Source organism: Narcine bancroftii, chromosome 1, assembly GCF_036971445.1.
Source record: "Narcine bancroftii isolate sNarBan1 chromosome 1, sNarBan1.hap1, whole genome shotgun sequence".
NCBI classification, from domain to species: domain Eukaryota; kingdom Metazoa; phylum Chordata; class Chondrichthyes; order Torpediniformes; family Narcinidae; genus Narcine; species Narcine bancroftii.
The window spans coordinates 371184645-371198958 of NC_091469.1; the positions used below are offsets into that span (position 1 = coordinate 371184645).

Consider the following 14314-nt stretch of genomic DNA (forward strand, 5'->3'; position numbering starts at 1 on the left):
GTAATTTACAGATTTTAAGTACGGTCCCAGACTGTACTTTTCTTTTCTATATCAGGGTTTGTTACCATGTTTAAAACTATAATTGTATAGCTATTTCATCTAATCTCAATGAATAGGCATTGATGTGTCATTCTTTCCTCAGACCCATGATGGTGTGTAATTTGGTTTGTGACTATTAAGAACCAGAAAGACCTCTTCCACTTCAAAACTATAAAATGTAATCCTTACATTTTCTTATTTTATCATGTTAATAAAAAGTAATCTGCAGAGTTGCCTGGTGTATAATGTGTTAACCCTCTCTTTCACCAAAGAGCACAACTAAAAAAAAACAAGCGATGAGACAAAAAAGTTATGGACATTGATTGCAGACTGTGAAATGGGAATGTATTTATCCACAAGTACTACATTGAAAAAAGTACCTTTGTTTTTTATTTTATAGATTCCTTTCCATGTTGGAGGAAGAAGTGTATAGCCACAACTCTCCTATATGGGATTTAGACTTCATGGAAATCAAAATAGGGATGCAACCAGGTAACAGATTGTCAGCAGTTTTTTGAATACTCAGTCAGAAGTCATAATATGAGAAAATATTTACAGAAGGGAAAATTAAAATGTCTTCTAAAATATTTTGGCCTTTTTTTAGTTTGGATGTACAGGTACATCTTGTTTGTTTTAGAACAGATTATACTGTTTGAATTTTACAAGTTTATGAAAATTAAAATATTTAAAATAAAACATAGAACAATACAGTAGAGAAGCAGGTTTTTCAGCCCCCAATGTCTGTACTGATCAAGGTGCCAATTTTAAGGAAGTGAAACATGAAAGTCTGCAGGTGCTGTGATTGTTGTAAAATCACAGAAGTGCTGGAGGAAGTTAGCAGTATTACCTTGAAGAAGGGCTCACGTCGGAAACATCAGTAACATATCTTTACCTCCTATGGATGCTGTGAGACCTGTCAAGTTCCTCCAGCCTTTCTGCCAATTTTAACTAATCCCATACACCTCCATGCGGTCCATATTCCTCCATTCCCTCCCTATACATGTATCTGTCTAAATAACCTTTAACCATTGCTATTGTATCTGTTTCCACATCTTCCCTGGCTTTGGATTATGGGCACCTGTGTGTTTATATAAAAAAAAAGTCTTGCCTTATAAATCTCCTTTAAACTTTCCCCCTCACCTTAAACCTCTGCCCTTTTGTATTTAACTTTACCACTCTAGAAAAAATAATTGCCCATCTATCCTATTTTATATGCAGATTGAAGGTCTCCCTTCAATCTCTGATACCCTAGAAAAAATATACAATCTGAGTGTGATAGTACAAATCTATCACCAATGTATATAGTGTATATAGTTACAGTATCTAGACTGTGCTTACAGCGATTGGCTGAGAGCTAAGCCACGCCTACTGTCTGGGCCTTAAAGGGTTGTGTCCCTAGCCAGGTTGGATCCTTCCTGGACTGGTCCACCACCTGTGAAGAGCTCCTGTCTTTTGCTAATAAAAGCCTTGGTTTGGATCAACAAGTCTTTGGTTCTTTCGACGAGCTCTACACTGAGTTTGTTCACTCTCTCCTTATAGCAAATACTCTCTTATACAACCAATATTCTGATGAACCTTATTTACACCCCCTCCAATGCCTCCACATACATCCTGTAATGCAGCAATTAGCACTATACACAGTATTCCAAATTTTACTTAACCAAAGTTTTATCCAGCTGCTACATAACTTGCAAACTTTCTTACTCAGTATCGCCGATAATTAAGGCGAATATGCCATTCCCCTTCTTTACCATACGACAGACTTTATTAGTTTTATAACAAAATGGTAAGTTATACAATTCCTGAGCACATTGTTATGATAAAGCTCACCTGGAGTTACTAAAACTTCCATGGCTTTTTTGTGTGCTTGAAATTTTAGCTGTCAATGCTCCCATGGTTCCAACCAGCACACCGTTTGGGTATGGGTCAAGCCCAGCTTCTGGCAGCACTGATCAAATCAACTCTGGAAGTTTGAGTCCTGTCTGGAGGAAGAAAGTGACGTCTGGCTCTGACCAAATGCTGGGTAGGACAGATTGGTAAATCTTCTGAACAGAAATTTTTTTTTTACTGATGCCTAGCCACAGCTCAATGATACAAAACCTATTGAGCTTTTCTGAAATCAGGCTTCAATATTTTGCACAAATATGTTTTGACCAGTTTGCATTGAGATTAATTGGAGTCTTAACAGTAAACATCGAGTCCACGCTGCTGAAGATCCAGCTGCGCTGGATGGGTCACGTCTCCAGAATGGAGGACCATCGCCTTCCCAAGATCGTGTTATATGGCGAGCTCTCCACTGGCCACCGTGACAGAGGTGCACCAAAGAAAAGGTACAAGGACTGCCTAAAGAAATCTCTTGGTGCCTGCCACATTGACCACCGCCAGTGGGCTGATAATGCCTCAAACCGTGCATCTTGGCGCCTCACAGTTTGGCGGGCAGCAACCTCCTTTGAAGAAGACCGCAGAGCCCACCTCACTGACAAAAGGCAAAGGAGGAAAAACCCAACACCCAACCCCAACCAACCAATTTTCCCCTGCAACCGCTGCAACCGTGTCTGCCTGTCCCGCATCGGACTTGTCAGCCACAAACGAGCCTGCAGCTGACGTGGACTTTTACCCCCTCCATAAATCTTCGTCCGCGAAGCCAAGCCAAAGAAGAACAGTAAACATTATTCAACCAATAATTTGTTGCTTTGAAACCTATCTTCTTGAATAAAAAAAGTCAAGAATGTAATTATTCCCCAGCTTTCACTTTGGTAATATCTTATTAAATATGAGTTAAGTCTTTGACACTAGTACCACTAATCCTGCCTGATGGTTTCTCTTCAGATTGAGTATATTGGAAGAGGAACAAATGATTTTCCCTTTGTTGTTGCAAGTTTAACTCTAGCTTTGGGATCACCTCACACCCATGCAGAGGTAGAGTCCAGCATTACAGTGTATCTGATCTCGTTGCATTGAAGAAGGTTGATAAGGAAAGACTGATCCCAAATGTGAGCCTGGGAATGGGTTACCTACTGTAGTTACACACTCAGCTGCCAGAAAAGAAGTAAAATATCAGTTCTTGTAAATATATTTTTATTTCATAATCTCTCACATATCTGGGCTTCAAATTCATATTTTAGGTATTTTTGTAAATGGTTGAAAAGCAACATTTGGCATATATTGATCTCATTTATCTTTAGCATTCAGTTTCACAATATTCACTCTTTGTGCAAAGAGGATTATCAGGTAATTTTTTAAAATTGCCATTTGGTGATTTCTAAAGGTTGTCATTAGTGGTATTGGTTGATGCCTCGGAAAGGAGCAACAGCTGCCGTTTTAGCTCTCTATAGCTTGTAACCAGTGCATAGAAAATTAATATTATGTCCCTGCAAAAAAGATTGAAATATTCACCCCTCCCCCTCAATTTCTGAATTAGCAATCTGGTCACTTGTTATCTTAATTAATTTTAAATTTAATTTTTTTTAGACATACATGGTAACAAGCTCTTTCAGCCCAAGGCCCTGTGCCTCCCAAATACACCCAATTAACCTACAACTCTTACGTTTTTTTGAAGGGTGGGTGGAAATCGGAGCATGGGGAAGAAACCCAGGCAGACACGGGGAGAATGTACAAACCCCTTACAAGATTAGAATCCAGGTCGCTGGCACTGTAACAGGGTTGTGCTAATGCTTCACTAAGTGTCCCCGATATTTATTTATCATGCAGATTTAAAAAAAAAATATCTAGTAGTGTTTATTATTAAGGTAGATAAAATTTCTGACCAAATTGGTTGTTTCAAAAGGAGAGAAAAGGAAACCCACAGAATCTTTTAATATGGATGATGCAAAGAGACAAAGAGGTTTGGGGGATATCCCTATGGAACTGGTGAATGAAGTAATGTCAACCATCACAGATCCAGCTGCTATGTTGGGTCCAGAGGTAAGTGCATCACATACTCTCTGGAAGCTACATGGCCTGTAGTTCAACATGGTTACTATGCTCTTAAAATTGTTTAATCCATATACCTTTAAATATCTCTGTCAGTCTTCATAAAATGACTCGTTTGATTGAATTTTGCAGAGGTACAAGATGGTCAAAGAAATGGCAAAAGGAATTTAATCCTGAGGAATGTGAAATTATGCATTTTGAGAGAACTAATGAGGCTAGGATATAAACAATGAATGGTAGGACCCTTGGGTGTACTGAGGAAAAGAGGTTAATGATTGCTGAATGCAGGATACTTGCCTTCTAACTAGGGCACTGGATTTAAGAGCAAAGAGGTTGTAGGTTCAACTATATAAGGATCTTGTTAAAAGATCTGACCCAAAATATTGACGAGACATTTCTATTCATGGATGTAGCTTGATCTGCTGAGTTCCTTGAGCTTCCTTTTGTTCACTTAGTAAAGATAGGTACTTGATGGCTGGATGGACACGGAGACCGAAAGGTCATGTATCATGGAGTCGTACAGTGCAGACCAGGCCCTTCAGTCCAACTTATCTATGCTGACCAAGTTGGCATTCTGTCTAGTCTCATTTGCCTACATTTGGTTCATGTCTTTCTAAAACCATATCCATATATCTGTTCAAATATCTTTTGAACATTTTAATTGCGTCCACTTCTATAGCTTCCTTTAGCAGCTCATTCTAGATATGCTGTACCCTCTAAGTGAAATATGGACTTCTCCCTGAATCTCTGCTCTAGAATGGCTCTCTCCTCAAAGTCTACCCATTTCATTTCAAAATTTCTTGTTGCTTAGGATTTGATTAATAGCACTGGCAACAATTTTATTCAGAAGGTTTGCTTTCCCAAAATTAATTGGGGATTATGATAGACAACTTCAAGCTAAACAGAAAAATTACTGACTGCACCAAGATCAGCAGGGAAGAAGTCCAAGTGCAAATGCAGAAAATGAATTTTCAGTGACATGTTGCACTTCGTGTATGGTTGAAGTAGAATTATAATATGAAAGAAAATCACAGAAATAGGTTATATCTAAAGAAACAAATGTGATAGGAAATTTTAAGGCGATCTTCATGATCAGCAGACCAAAATCCATAAAATACCACCAAAAGTGTCAGGAAGCAAAATTTTCATTCTCCACTGTAAGTGAGCTATTGTTATGGTGTTTTCAACAAAGTCATCCAAAATTGGCAGTATGATGACAAACATCCAGTTCAATTTTATTGCCATACCCTCAACCACTTCACAACTTCTGAATTACTAAGGGTTCCTTCTAGTTTTGTGCATGTTACCAAGAAATAATGCTCTACTTTACTGTAGTTAAAATTAAATTGTATTAAATTGTAATCTATTTAAAGCTGACAAAGTACAATGGTAAATCATCGTGACATTTCTACTGTGCTTCCCAAGACTAGCTTGTTATCTGCACACGCAGCCAGAGATGAAGCAGCAAGGCTTGAAGAAAGAAGGGGTGTAATCGAGTTCCATGTTGTCGGAAACTCATTGACCCAAAAGCCAAACAAAAAAATGATGATGTGGCTTGTTGGACTGCAGAATGTTTTTTCCCATCAGTTACCGAGGATGCCTAAGGAATACATCACCCGGCTTGTCTTTGACCCGTAAGTGCCATTTTCCTCTCCAGGGCTTTCGACTGTTGTCAGTGTTGAATGTAGGGGGCTGGCAATCAATGCTTGGAGGGGCTCATGCCAGTGAAGAGTTTGGCAACAAGACTCAGATATTGTCCTATTCACTGTGGTCAAATTCTTTTAAATTTTTAAATTTAGACATACAGCACGGTGCAGGCCCTTCCAGCCCACAAGCCCATAAAACATTCATATGTTTTGAAAGGTGAAAAGAAACCAGGGCACCTGGAGGAAACCCACGCAGACACAGGGAGAACATACAAACTCTTTGCAAAAGCGCCGGCTTTGTACCCAGGTTGCTGCCGCTGTAATAGCATTGCGCAAACCACTACGCTAACCATACACCCTCGTGAGTGTTAGAAGCAATATTTCCCAGCCTTGCTCCGACAACCACATATGAACATCATCTTAGGATTTTCCTCTATCTCTACTCAGCATGGTCAAATGTAGAGATTGGGAGAAGGGAAGATTTGCTGAGGGGTAGTGGCTAGAGGACTGGAGTGAAGAAGGAAAGGTGAATGAAAAATTGGGGGGTTGATTAAGGGGTTTGGATTGGAGGTGGTTGAAGTTGATGGAGAAAGAACGTTGTAAGGTCAAGAGATGGCAGATAGTTTTTAGGGAATATCTGGAGGAGGTGGAATGCTAGGATTGATCCAGGAGTGTTGGAGCGTGATGAGGATTTTAAGGATGGATGCGTCCTTAGAAAATCCTCTCTACTAGGGTCCATGGCTGAATCCAGACAGGACTGAACATTGATGGACAGCAGATGCTGCTGCTACCCCACGGTCCGAGGTTTAATATTGACCTTGAATGATATGTGTGTGGAGTTTGCATGTTCTCCCTGTGATTACGTGGGTTTCCATGGGTGGTTTAGGATGTTGGATAAACCCAAAATTGCCAGGGAAACCCATGTGATCACAGGATAACATGCAAAGTTTACACAAATATCTCTCCAGGTCAATATTGATACGCTGTTGGTTAATTAACCATTGTGAAAATGAATAAGGATAATGAGTTTATTGATGTATCTTGTTCACTGTGCATATGCACCAAAATTCATCCTGCTGCAGCCAAACAAGTACTTTGTTAAGAAAACCTCTAATATCATACATTAAATTAAATTTAAAAAAAATATATATATATACAAAAGATAAATAGATAATAAACTCTTTACTACAGTGCAAGGAAAAAATGTGGTGCTACATTAGTGCGGACAGTTCTTGTGGTGTCAAAGCAGTCCATGATTAGTGTAGCAAGGGGAGGTGCAAGATCCTGATAACTGTTGGAAAGAAACTGTTCTTGAACCTAGAGGGCTGGTTTTCAGACTTGTATATTTTATACCCTAAGGTAACAGTGAGAAAATGTTATGACCAGGGTGATGGGCATCTTTTATGATGCTACCTATCTTTTGAGGCAATGCCTCACATAGATGTATTAATTGGAAGGGGCATCAGAGCCTGCTACCACCTACAGCCTTCTACATTTTTGGGCATATGAATTACCAAACCAGGCTGTGTTGCATCTGGTCAATATACTTTCCACAGTGCATCCGTTTGAGGGTATTTGATGAGTGGCAAGAGAATCAGTGGAGTTGTTAATGGTGGAGGATAGTTGCAGAGAGACATTGCATGGGGGAGTGGGGGAAACAGAACTGATGGAGGATGGAGCTGATGTGTATTCTTAGACCTGGTGGACTTAATGAACTCCTTCTGTGTTGCAAGGAAATTTTTTTAGACATACAACATGGTAACAGGCCATTTTGGCCCATGTATCCGTGCCGTCTAATTTACACCAAATTAACCTACACTCCTCATACTTTTTGAACAGTGGGAGGAAACCAGAGCCCCTGGAGAAAATCCATGCAGACACAGGGAGAACATACAAACTCCTTATAGACAGCATGGGGCTCGAATCCCGGTCCGGTCCCGATCACTGATGCTGTAAAGGCGTTGTGCGAACCACTATCCTAACTTAAGGAGTAGATCTGAGCACTGCAGGGCCAGTGGCCTCCATGTATGTGTGGGTCATATTAACAAGTGAGAAGATCCTGGTTCACATACATGTGCTGTGTATGTGCAAAATATACAAACATCAACAATGGTCCCAATGAAATTCTCCTAAATGGGGTAGAAGATCATTGAACCATACAAACATTTTTTGGGCTAATATCCAAACTCAATTTGTGTATTGCTTTGTTTATTAACATGGAACATACTTATTTGTCATGTGGTATGACTCAATTTTTTAATCATATTCTTGAGTAAACAACTTTGTTTTTTGCACTTCTGATAAGTAGAAATTCTGCCTGGCCCACAGGAAAAAGAATCTCAGTGTTGTACATGATGTCATGTATGTATTCTGACAATAAATAAGAATTTTGAACTTTGAAAGATTGAATGGGAGCAAACTAATAACCCATTTTGTATGCTACTTTGAAGTTTGATCCTGTTTTTTCTTCCTGCAGTTTTTGACAAGATATTCTCCCCATTGATTAGTCCAGTGGTTCTCAACCTTTTTCTTTCCACTCGCATGCCACTTTAAGTATTCCCTATGCCGTAGGTGCTCTGTGATTAGTAAGGGATTGCTTAAGGTGGTTTGTGGGTGGAAAGAAAAAGTTTGAAAATGGCTGTTTTAATTGTACCTTTCTTTTCTCTTTGGCTTGGCTTCGCGGACGAAGATTAATGGAGGGGTAATGTCCACGTCAGCTGCAGGCTCGTTTGTGGCTGAAAAGTCCGATGCGGGACAGGCAGACATGGTTGCAGTGGTTGCAAGGGAAAATTGGTGGGTTGGGGTTGGGTGTTGGGTTTTTCCTCCTTTGCCTTTTGTCAGTGAGGTGGGCTCTGCGGTCTTCTTCAAAGGAGGTTGCTGCCCGCCGAACTGTGAGGCGCCAAGATGCATGGTTGGAGGCGAGATCAGCCCACTGGTGGTGGTCAATGTGGCAGGCACCAAGAGATTTCTCTTTTTTTTTAAATTTTTTATTTTTCACACCATAAATCACATTAGTCATGATGTACACTTTTTCTTTTTCACACATATACAGTGACTTTTTCTCCCCCCCCCCTCCCAATCCACCCCCCCCCCACCCCCCCCTCTCATCCATTTTAGGTATACAATCTAGGTTGCATTAAACCCGTCAGACAATGTTGTCATTCAACAAAAATACACCAGAAATTCTACTGAGTCCATTCTTTTCTTTCCATCTCCTTCCATCAACTTAGGTAATGTTTGTCCCCGGTAGGTTTTCGCTATTGTATTTAATGTAAGGCTCCCATACTTGTTCAAATATTTCAATATTATTTCTTAAACTATATGTTATTTTTTCTAATGGAATACATTTATTCATTTTTATATACCATTGTTGTATTTTCAAATTATCTTCCAATTTCCAGGTTGACATAATAAATTTTTTTGCTACGGCTAGGGCTATCTTAACAAATCTTTTTTGTGCATCCTCCAAATCAATTCCAAATTCTTTGTTTTTTATGTTACTTAGGAGAAAGATCTCTGGATTCTTTGGTATATTGTTTTCTGTTATTTTATTTAATATCTGATTGAGATCATCCCAAAACTTTTCTACTCTCTCACATGTCCAGATTGCATGAATTGTTGTTCCCATTTCTTCTTTACATCGAAAACATCTATCAGATACTGTTGGGTCCCATTTATTTAACTTTTGCGGTGTAATGTATAGTCTGTGTAACCAATTATATTGTATCATACGTAGCCTCGTATTTATTGTATTTCTCAGTGTACCTCTTCTTTGTGCACAGTTTCATAACTTTAAAGGAAATGGGCCAATGACAATTTTTCTCAAGCAAAATATTTCAGTAACAATTGGGTCTAGAGTAGATATTCTCAACCTTCCCTTCCCACTCACATACCACCTTAACCAATCTCTTACTAATCACAGAGCACCGATGGCATAGGGATTACTTAAAATGGTATGTGAGTGGAAAGAAAAAGGTTGAGAACCATTGGGTTCGAGAATGTTTCTGGATGGTAGAACACAAGCTGCCAGTGTAAGAGTGATTGAAGGGTGTGGCTCAGAAGTTAATTATTTGACTCCAATAACTATTGTTGCAAGCAGCTTTGAATTATAGAATAAATATTTAAACTTTGGCTTGCTGAGTCCTATGTGTTAACTACTATCCCTGAAGCTAATACTTTTTTGGATCACTATCTAGATCTTCAGAAACAGGTATGAAATCAGAGTAAAAATTTCTGACAGCTACATCACTTACTGTGAGGCGTACTGGAATATCATAAAGACTGCAAAAGGATTGGTTAACCACTGTTAAATGTTAAAGCCACTTTATTTCATTACATCTTCGTAGTAAACACAAGACCCTTGCTTTGATCAAGGACGGTCGAGTTATTGGTGGTATCTGTTTCCGGATGTTTGCAACACAAGGTTTTACAGAGATTGTGTTTTGTGCTGTAACCTCAAACGAACAAGTCAAGGTAGGTGTGAATTTGTTTAAAGATATTATTTAATTTATCAGCATGCAGTAAATTAGAAGAAATAGTCTCTATGTTAAGGTTAGGATTCTATTTTACAAATAATAATGGATCAAGGACTATAATTCATGTTTACTTTTATCAATGCCCAAATAAGGCCCATTGACTTATTGGGCCAGTTCTACCTTGAATCTGGACAATCTGGTTTTAAATCCAAAGTGAATGCCCACAGAATAGAACATATTGAAATCCAATTGCCATTATTTTGGTGATGAATTTAATTTGGTGAAATCTCTACATTCTAATGTGACAGTTTTGTCAACCCAGGTCCTTGCACAAGTCCAGTAGTGACATTCTCACAATTAGAATACCTTCCCTTCCTCTTTCCACAGGGTCAGTTTCCAATCAGGTCAGTAATTTGCCTTGAAACAACAGGTGAACTATCTGGAAAGGATTACTGATTAGTATTTAGAAACAAGAAGCTTCTCCTGCCCGTTCTCATCTGAGGAGCAATGAGATTCGCTTAATGTCTCATGTCACTCAAGGTGCAATCAGATAATTTTGCAGAGACCAGAAGATGAAGCTTGCTTGAATGATGAGGTCAAAAGATGATGTTGCAAACTGAACAGCCAGTGAAGAAACACAAAAATTGCAGATGCTGGAATCTTGAGCATTGGTGGAGAAACTTGGCAGGTCAGAGAGCATCTATGGGTAAATTAAACCCTCTGTCAAAACTAAGACAAAAATGCAAAGTTACATATATAAAGGGAGAATGAAGTTGGGAGAAGGGCCCAGGGATGATGGGGTATATGGCAAAAGGTGTGGGAGGAGGAGGAGAGAGAGAGAGATAGAGGGAGCAACCATTAGGAGGGTGGGAGAGGTAGAAAGATTAGAGACTGAAAGGGAAAAAATTAAGTTCAGGGTAGGTAAAGAAGAGATGGAACAAGTGGAACCAGAACAGGTGAGAATTACCTAAAATTAGAACAATCATTGTTCATGGTGTTAAATAAGGTTATCATGCAGGAATGTGATGTTTTGTTCTCCAAGTTTATATGTAGCTTCTCCCTGAAAATGATGAGGCTCTTCCCTCTGAACTCAATCTTTTAACTCCTTAGGCACATCCCGCTGTAACTGCAGGAATTGCAAAGCTTGTCCCTATATATCCTCCCTCACCTCCATCCAGGGCCACAAACAGACCCTCCAGGAGGGGAAGAGCTTTATATGCACGTCGTCCAACCTAACCTACTAAATGTAGTGTACCCAGTGTGGTCTCCTCTACATTGGTGTGACCAAATGTAAATTGGGTGACCACTTGGCTGAACACCTGCAGTCAGGGGTACAGTGCTCATTTTTTAGGTGCCAGAGCTCTCCAAAAACAGCAACAAGGAGGTATCGTGAGACCTGGCGTTGCTGGCCGTCATGTTGTACTTAACATTGTATAATTGAGAGCGAATGGTAAGACCAGAAAGGAGGACAACTGGTCATGGAAGAAAATAGGACCAGAAAGGAGGACAACTGGTCATGGAAGAAACAGATACCCTTTATGCCCAGAATAGTGCTCAACAGGGCAAGAGGTGGGGGGATGGGGTGGTGGTGGAGCGGAGTGATGAGGTTCCAGAGCGGAGTGATGAGGTGTCGGAGTGGTGCTCTGGCAGCACTGCACCCCTGCCTGCACTCTGTTTCTATGTCCAAACGTGAGTTTCCTGTAGCCAGCCTTTTTAACTCCCCCAATTATTCCTGCAGTGCCATGTCTGTCATTGGCCTCATCCACTATCAGGATCAGACTAACATAAATAAACCTGAGGAAGCATTACATTCCTCTTGGACACATGAAATTTTCTAATTTTAGGTAACCCCCCCACCTCACCCCCCCAACCCTGATCTGATTCCACTCTTTGCATTTCTTTCTTTTTAACCTACTCCTGGTTATTTTTTTCTCTCTCCAACTTTTTTTCACCCCCACTCCCTCCCCCACTTCTTCTTGTTTCCCCCTCAGCCTGTCTCTCCACCGCTCACATCTTCTGTCACATCACCTCCGGAATTTTTTTTCTCTCTTTAAATCTGTAATTTCACCTTTTAATCTTGTGTCTTGATCAGGGGTTTTGACTCAAAATATTGACTGACCATTTCTACCTATGGATAATGTTTGAGCTGCTGAGTTCCTTCAGCAATTCTTTGTCTAAATTATCAGCATTGCTGTAAATAAAGGTGCAGACCAGTGCAGACCACAACATCCAATTCATAGGCCAGATTCTATCCTGACAAACCTTGATGAGCCATCTTCAGAAATAAATTATGGATTACATTTCTTCTGCTATAATTAACTTTTGAGTTTGTTTCAATACACAGTAAGTGCAATAGAAAGATAAATGACTATTCTTCAAAAGATGCTATGATTGCCACCCCAAGAATAGAAGTTTCTTCTTTTCCAAATGGCCCACCTGCTTCAGGAAGGGCACCATCTCTGAAGAAAATGAAAACAATAGACCTAAATGATAACCGACTGCCGACTTCGACGTACCCTGTGCTTTGAGAGGCTGGTTATTGGCTCACATAACCGGCCTTGACCCATTTCAATATCCCTACTGGCCAAACTGATTCATGGCAAACACCATCTCCCCAGTTCTCCACCTGACCGTAGAACACCTGGATGCCAAGGACATTTATGTTAGAGTACTGTTCGTAGACTACAGCTCAATCTTCAATACCAAAGTCCCTTGAAAACACATTTTTCAAACCCTGGATCTAGGCCTTTGTGCCCTCCCCACAACTGTCTAACAGACCACAGTCACATCACCTCTACGATCACACTCAATGCTAACGCTCATGAAGGGGATGTACTCAGTCCCTACTATAATCACTCCACCCACAACTGTGCAATTGAATTCTGTTCCAACTCTATTTTCAAATTTGCTGACAACACCACAGTAGTAGGCTGGGTTTCAACAGTAGTGAGATGGAATTCAAGGAAGTGACTGAAAGTTTAGTGGCATGGTGTCAAGATAAGATCCTTTCTCTCAACATCAATAATATGAAGATGATTATTGACTTCAGGAGAGGAAGAAGAGTTCACACCCCTATTTACATTAATGACATTGAAGTCAAAAGAATAGATATCTTCAATTTCTGAGGAATAAATATCTTCAAAAACAAGCACATCAACATGACAACAGCTCTGCAGAAGGACTTGGAAGTGCTTGTACATGAATTGCCAAAAGTTGGTTTGTAGGTACAGCAGGCTAACAAAATGGCAAATGGAATTTTGGCTTTCATTGCTAAAGGGATTGAGTTTAGAAGCAGGGAGATTATGCTGCAACTGTACAAGGTCCTGGTGAGGCTGCATCTGGAGTACTGCATGTAGTTCTGGTCTCTTTATTTGAGGAAGGAGGCGGTGCAGAGAATGTTCACCAGATCGATTCCAGAGATGAGGAGGTTCGCCCATGAGTAGAGATTGAGTCATCTGGGACTGTACTCACTGTAATTTAGAAGAATGAGAGGGGATCTTATAGAAACATATAAAATTATGAAAGGCAAAGATAAGATGGAGGTAGGTAAGTTGTTTCCATTGGTGGGGGAGACCAGAACTAGCTTCAAGATTCATAGTAGGACAGAGATGAGGAAGAACTTCTTTTCCCAGAGGGTGTGAATCTATGGAATTTTCTAAGTATTGAAACAGTGGAGACGAGGACAAGGTTAGATAGATTTTTATATAGTAAGGGAATTGGGGGAAAAGGCAGGTAGATGGAGATGAGCCTATCATACATCAGCCATGACGGAACAGGCTTGACAGGGCGGATGGCTTCCTCTTGCTCTTATTTCTTGACAATCAATAAGTGCACCAACTCCTCTACTTTCTTAGGAGTCTAAGGAAGTGTGGTATCTTCTTCCTTCAACAACTTTAACAGGTGCACTGTCAAAAGTATACTTATTGAATACATCACAGCCTAGCATGAGAACTGCTCTGCTCAAAGTGAGAAGAAACTACAGAATGCAATGAGTGATGCTCAGAACATACCCCACATGTCTCTCTCCTCCATGGATCTACATCTCCGACTGCCTAGGAAGGGCAGCTGATATACTGAAAGACCCATCATACTTGGACATTCTTTAATCATTGCTCCCATCAGAGAGATTGCCTTTAGAGTATGATAGTACACATCAATGGGCTTAAAGATGGTTTCTTCCCTGCAGCCATCAGGTTCCTGAATGACCCTATAGAATGCTGT

At 40.1% G+C, this 14314-nt stretch overlaps 1 protein-coding gene across 3 annotated transcripts in view; it reads left to right on the forward strand.

The window, feature by feature from the left end:
• The window catches only part of LOC138751233 (histone acetyltransferase KAT2B-like), a 70636-nt gene that overhangs the window by 36064 nt on the left and 20258 nt on the right, over positions 1-14314 (forward strand). For 2 of the 3 annotated variants that reach the window (XM_069913269.1, XM_069913271.1), the window contains exons 7-11: positions 440-531; positions 1919-2062; positions 3827-3963; positions 5398-5606; positions 9965-10091. In XM_069913269.1, coding sequence (XP_069769370.1) covers positions 440-531; positions 1919-2062; positions 3827-3963; positions 5398-5606; positions 9965-10091 — 709 coding nt within the window. The remainder of the gene's footprint in view (positions 1-439; positions 532-1918; positions 2063-3826; positions 3964-5397; positions 5607-9964; positions 10092-14314) is intronic. The other variant, XM_069913270.1, reaches the window with a different exon arrangement.